This window comes from Dysidea avara, chromosome 6 (assembly GCF_963678975.1).
Source record: "Dysidea avara chromosome 6, odDysAvar1.4, whole genome shotgun sequence".
Classification (NCBI taxonomy): Eukaryota; Metazoa; Porifera; class Demospongiae; order Dictyoceratida; family Dysideidae; genus Dysidea; species Dysidea avara.
Window position 1 is genome coordinate 27,573,136 of NC_089277.1, and position 7,118 is coordinate 27,580,253.

At 34.6% G+C, this 7,118-nt stretch overlaps 1 protein-coding gene across 1 annotated transcript in view; it reads left to right on the forward strand.

Moving 5' to 3' along the window:
• Nucleotides 1-5,451, forward strand: part of LOC136257983 (NACHT, LRR and PYD domains-containing protein 3-like) — a 43,657-nt gene extending 38,206 nt beyond the window's left edge. The window contains exons 4-6 of the mRNA XM_066051280.1: nucleotides 1,241-3,932; nucleotides 4,973-5,157; nucleotides 5,212-5,451. Of these exons, the coding sequence (XP_065907352.1) occupies nucleotides 1,241-2,465 (1,225 nt within the window). The 3' untranslated portion in view covers nucleotides 2,466-3,932; nucleotides 4,973-5,157; nucleotides 5,212-5,451. The remainder of the gene's footprint in view (nucleotides 1-1,240; nucleotides 3,933-4,972; nucleotides 5,158-5,211) is intronic.
• The last annotated feature ends 1,667 nt before the right edge of the window (nucleotides 5,452-7,118 follow it).

A 7,118-nucleotide genomic window follows, 5' to 3' on the forward strand; every position in this document is an offset into this window, starting at 1 on the left:
TTAGATGATGCAATCGTGTACTTTCGGAATGTCGATAACAAGCATTGTAGACAATTCTTCAAAGTGATAATGGCACTACTAATAAAGAGAAACAGTAAGGAGAGGGATTATATAGGTTGGAGTGGCGTCTTGCTACTTTTGTATGCCTCGAAACAGTGACCTCGCGTGCCTGTATGCGCATGCGTACTTGCTCAAATGCTGGAAAACCAGACTTAGAGATAATCGCTTCAACTGTAAACAGGTTAGTGATGTTTATTAAATGGTGCTAGCCTGTAAACTTGTGAAATTTTACTTCATTTAGATCAATTTTTGCACTTTGAAATTATATAATGGCCTTGTGGTTGCTCTTGTGTAAACAGCAACTTGATAACTGCTTTCCTTGTTCAATAGCGAGTAATTTGATATATAGTTTTATAGAATTATATAGTATGGGTGTGCAAGTTACAGCAGTTTAGAAGCAGTGGATTGGAGCCTCTACAAATTTGGCGGCGAGAGGGTTTTAATTAAGTAAACACATGTATTTTCTGGCTATAATCCCTATTTTGTCAGACTCGGTCACATATATGTACAATTATTTTTTTTGTTTTAGCTCCTGTTTGAGATGGTGAATAGTAGTATAATGTCCAGGTTTTGGCCATTAGAACTTCCAGAACTATGATCAGGCATTTTAAAACTCCGAACATATCAAAACTGTCCCAATTATTGTGATGAAATGTGTTTACTGTAAAATTTAGGCTTATGCTATGCATAGTATATAGTACTATGTCAAGTTTTAACAGACCTAGTTACAAATGACATACCTACTGTATTCACACTACTTACAATCTTGCTCGTTTCACCTTGAGAATTTAGCATCCTGTTAGCAGTATCCATCCAGTGGGTGTATAATTTAAAATAAAAGCTTCTCTGTTTAATGGATCATTTCAATTTAATTGGCTTTTTACCAGTACAGAAATGAGTTGAGCACAGGCTTCAAATGTATTTTTCCTATGCTGTTCACTTGACTGTGAACATTTTGAAAGTCAAAACACACTATGGCTGCAAACAAGCTAGTGCCATTTCATTGTGACCATGTCCCTTTACTACTTTTGTACTTCGTTTTTGTTTATGCACCGACCTACTTATGAGATTTATGCTAACAAAACATGCAATGAAGTGGCTCTATAGCTAAAATTGGTTAACTCAGTTAGACTTTATGCAGCTGTATACTGTATGTACATGTACTTCCATCTTTCATCAGGATGATGGTTAGAGAACTACTTTTCAGCGTACATAATGCTAATCACTTTGAAACTTTGCATAAGATTTTCCACAGTGACTCTACATCTATTTTTAGTAAAGTAGCTGAAAAGATGCAAGCAGTTTATGATGTTCTAAAGAAAGAAGAACATTTAATACGTGTTCTTAACTATGAAAAGCTACTTGAAGCATTGAAAATGAAAGAATTCTTTACTAAGCATGATGAATTGAAACTACGCAAAAATAATAAGGAGGTAAAATGCATTATTGAAATTTTAAAAGAAAAGGATTTTGAGCATTTTGTTATATTCAAATCGTGCCTTCAAGAATTAAAGCAGAGTGATGCAATTTTTTACCCAGATAAATTTAAAATCTATTTGCAAAAGCGTTATATATGTTCATCTTTCATAAAAACATCACATGTTCACTTAAGTCTTCCAATATCTGAGAAACTAAACATTGCACTAATCGAAATCAGTGAGGAGGTCCACAATGAGCAATCTACTTTCTTTGACTATCACAGTTTACTGCTCCAACAAAAAGGTAGTTATGTTAGGACACCATTAGAATCATATTCAGACATCGTAATTGAAAATTGTAGAGTAATCTTAATACAAGGATATCCTGGAAGTGGTAAAACGTTTTTGGCTAAAAGGATGTGTATAAAATGGGCTAATGGCAAGTTGCTGCAGTCATTCACTTATGTTATCTTTTTGCCATTAAGAGATGCAAGACTTGTTAAATCTGAGACATTTGTTGAAATGTTAAAATTATACATCAAAGGTTCAACTGAAAATACTATTGATAAAATTTATGAAACTGGTGGGAAAAGTATCTTGATTATTTTGGAAGGATGGGATGAACTACCAGAGAATAGACGGAAAGACAGTTTGTTTACACGTCTTATATCTGGTGAAATTCTTCCTGAAGCAGTAATTGTGATCACAAGTCGTCCTTCTGCCATTAGAAGTCTGGAATTTAAACACATTGAACGCAGGATTGAGATACTTGGATTTACAGAACAACAAGTGCTTCAAAACATAACACACTATTTTCAAAATGCAAAAGCTCCAGAACTTATAAAACAGTTTAAGTCTGAGCTAAAACGCCTTCCACTTTTGAAGTGCTCTGTGTTTGTTCCCATAAATTTATGTGTTGCTTTGTATATTTTTAAAAAGGGGGGTAACAAGTTACCAGAAACATTTACAGGTATGTACACGAATTGAGTACTAATACAGTTGCAGCGACATCAAAAAAGAATATCAGGTTCATCTGCATCTGATATAAAATCACTAGACAACAAAGACATACCAGATGGAGTCAAGAGGATGCTGATTAATCTTAGCAAAATGGCCTATGAAAATTTGCAAAATAACTTTACATTGACCTTTGATGAATCAACAATTGAGCAATATTGCTTCAATGATTTGAATGATTACAAACTTGAAAGCTTTGATGGAATGGGGTTATTACAAGTGACAAACCATGAAAATCTAGAATGTATAAGCAAAACATATGAATTTATTCATCGCACACTTCAGGAACTGTTAGCAGCTTGGTACATATCTCTGCAGGATGTACAGTTTCAACAACAACAGCTACAAAAGATATTTAACAAAAAGGAATTTGAGATGATTTGGATCTTTTATTCTGGTTTAACAAAATTTTCAAAAGTTGCTTTCAAAGATGTTCTTCCAAATACTTTTAAACAGAAAATCAAAATGTTTGGATATAAATTTTTACATTTATTCGTGTGGACAACTGTAAGAAACAGATTTGTTAAACTTCATGGTGTACGTGAAATCATAGATGGATTTTTTGCTAACAAACAGTACTCTTTTAACTTGTCTCACTACATTTCAAGAGAGTTTCAGACTACACTAATAGCTGCAGTTTTGGAGGCACAAAATCCCCAGCTATGTAAAGAGGTGTGTGATAGCTATCTTTTTTGTGGGGAACCTTTATGGTTTTACATTCCAGAATCTGCTGTAACTCCTCAAATTTTGTCGGCTTTATCCTACTGCATAGCACACAGTGGAAAGAAGTGGATGATTCATAGTAAAGGATTGGACCCAGATGAGGCAGATAATCTACTGAAGTATTTGACTTGCAGTAAGACTCCCAGCTGTAATTGTCACAAATGCACATTCTTTTGTAGTAATACTGACAGTAGCATATGTGTCTTTGACCTTAACAGCAGTCAAAGTAAAGTTGATGGCATAGTAAAGTTAGTACAAACTCAAAGAAACCTTCAGTGGCTAACCTTGTCATACTGTGAATTGGTGGATGATACAATTGTAGTTCAACTTGCCGAAGTTTTGGTAAACAACACCTGTTTAAAAATGCTTCATCTACTTGGATGTAAAATTACTGGAAAAAGCATTAAAGCTATTGCAGATATGTTAACAAAAAATACAACTCTAGAATGGATTGGTTTAAAAAATAATATGTCAACTTTGAAAGAAAAAGACATTGTTAACTTGCTACATACAATACGTCATCGCAATAATACAATCTATATGATATTTCTTGACAATGTATTTCATACATCAAAGAAAGTCAAACATGAGTTAGAAATCATAAATGATAGAAGACAACAGAGAGGAGTGGAATGTCTTGCTATCCTTGATTGTTTTAAATATAATGAAGCATGCCAACGTTTTATATCAGCATTGCCTTTCATTGATCAGAAAGTAAGTAATAGCATATAATAAGGTAATTACTTGTTCCTCTAGTATTTACGTATATGAGTGACTAGTCTGGTGACACAGCCACAATAATAATAATACTGTCGGTTTGCAGTTAGTTGTAGTTAGCTTGTTCGTGTAACATCACTCTAATTTTAAAAATCTTCCTGGGAGGCATGCCCCCAGACCCCCCCTAGGTTGCATGCTTTGCATTCTTAAACTGTCAATAAGCTTATCAGTTAGTAGCTTGTAGTCTAGTACAGTAGCTAGTTAGCTAAGCTTGTTCTTGTAAAATTTCTCTTACATTGAATCTCAGAGAGTCTAATTTTCAAAATTTTCCTGGGGGCATGCCCCCTAGCTTGGTTTGCTGTTAATAAGCTTAGCTGTACATAGTTTGCTTTTAGTTGTAGTCAGCTAGTTAGCTAAGCTTGTTCTTGTAATACCCTTTTGTCTGTTTTTCCTTTTAAATTATGGGTTATAGGGGCCCCCCATTCTAAATTTGCCCTGTGCCCCTAAATCCTCTCGGCAACATCGCATAATAATATGCAACTAGCCCTGCGAAAACAAGGCATGTGGGTACTTAAAAATTGCCTGTAAACTATGATGCAGTATAACGTTGTATTACATTACTGCTTGGCCATTAAATTTTCAGCACTTTTTAGACATTTAGTTGGCTTTAAATAAAAGTTATAGAATAAAAATATTCTATCTCAGTGCTGAGATATGAGATATTATGTGATGGGGTGTTAGCTTGTGCCCATATGCCCTATTTTTGCAGGCCCGGTCACATGCATAATACTAGCTTCAAAAGTATACTTAAGCTGCATCACCACACTATGAATAGTAATGCATTATGTTACTTAGAAATCAAAAGAGTAACAGCTGCATTATTCTCAATACTGCAATATTCTAACATTTTTCTGCATAGTGTTAATAATTTGTATGCAATATAAATGCACAAGCTTCCATTACTATAAAAATATTGGTATTATGACTAAAAAATATTGACCGCACAACAGATAATATTTTTATGTCATACTTGACAGTCTCCATCAAGTGTCATCACAGAAGACGTTCAGTCATCAAAGCAAGTCGTTGTTCACCTAGGAGAGTATTCAGTTAAGATTAAATGTCCAAATTGTAAGGAAGAGATGTCTACTACAACTACTGCTACCATTGGTTCTCTGACATGGGTGCTGACTCTGGTGCTGTTCTTAACATTATTGTGGCCGTAAGTACTGTAATTAAATTAGTACTAAATGTGTGACTTTTGTTTTGTATGTAGGATTTTTTTTTGCCACTTTGTCTGGACCAGTGTAAGGACTTATCTCACTCATGCTCACTCTGTAACTATCATCTTGGAACATATCGAAGAGTCTAGATATGTGCATTCAATTGCAACATTCTTTGTAGCTATAAAAGTTGAACATGTATAGTTAACTGATGTAAATCTATGTAGATGGTGTTTGATCCATACAGCATTCATATATGCTTCTTTTTTTTTTGCTTTAAAATGCTAATAATAACAAACTACCTGTAGGCAGGGTAAAATAGTTGTGAAATCAAATTTGGCAGGCCAGAAATGGCTGCAATGATGCAACATACCTGTAACACTGTAAATTCAGAAGTACAAAATTCAATCTATAAATGCATTACTTCTGTGGTCAGCTGATCACTTAGAAAGCATTATTATAATGTATTGTATCAAATAAGTAGGGATTGCGGTGAAACTTTCACACATCACCCAAAATTCCATCTTCAAAAATCATCCTAGAGACATTTTATGCAATGAAAATCACCTTTACGGAATAGTGCTAGTCCATATAATACATACTACAGCATTAAATATAACAAAACACTTACAAGTGACCGGATATAGAATTTTTTTTAAGTTAAAGTCAAATTTTAGTCTCACTGACTGCCTCATTGCCTGCATTGCCTGCCCCACTGACCACAGTCACAAGGCTATAGGCCAACAAAGCAGTGCACGGTCACCATTTTACACCGCAGCATTGTTCTGGAAGACATAGTTATTCTTATAAGAAAAAAAAAGTAAGTACAATATAAAATTTGTATAATATTACATTAATTATTGTTCTAAAGGAGACAGGTACACCTCACAACAGCAAGGTCGGCACACAGGGACACCTGGATCTAGAATACGATCCCCTAATACACATTACTGAAGAGTGCGAGAACCCCAAACTACAGCGAAGCCTGCCCATAGCCACAGAATATGAGGAACTCCACTTCTCACTGAACAAATGGGCAAGATGTTTATAAATGATGGTATCTGCCTTTCCCATACCTACAGATGTGGAAAATACAAGTAGACTAATACAAGTTACATTGTAGCTTTTATTTATTACTGTGTAGGACTCCATCAAGGAGTATAACACACAGATACAAAACAAAATCAAAGTAAATTCAGATGGTTTAACAAAACGTCCTTAAAACAGTTTATAGATGGCTGATTGACCACATCTTTTGGCAAAGTGGCCATAATTTAATAGTGGATGGTAAAAAGGAAAATAAGTATGAGTTGATTCTTGCTTGTGGGATTCTGAAACGTTGTGAATGACCTCTGGTAACTGATGACATTGATGTTAGTGAGATAGATGGAACTTCCATTTGACAATTGATTATCTTATAAAACATGACTAGTTTGCAAAATGTACGTCGTAATTCTAGAGAGGGCCAATTAAGTGATGTGAGCATGTTAGTAACACTACTTCTCCAGGAGTAATTGTTCATTGTATACTTTGCAGCACTACGTTGAATCTTTTCTATGGCACAAATATCAGATTGAAGGTGCAGGAGCCCATATAGGTGAAGCATATTCTAGTATGGGTCTGACAAGGGACTTATAGCAATGAGATCTTACAGAAATTGGACAATGATTGATGTTCCTCCTCAGAAAAGCTACGGCTGAATTGGCCTTATGACAGATGTTATGAATATGATTTTTCCAAGTAAGATGTTTATCAAATGTTATTCCTAGATATTTTGCCTTGGAGACCTTTTGAATTAGGTGATCAAATACGTAAGTAATAGTTATGTTCAATAATATGATGTTTATTTGAAATTGTAAGATGTATACATTTAGCTTGGTTAAATTCCATTTGCCATCTCCTGGCCCATGCTTGTAAAGTACATAAATCTTGTTGAAGATGCTCAGAGTCATTAGGAAAA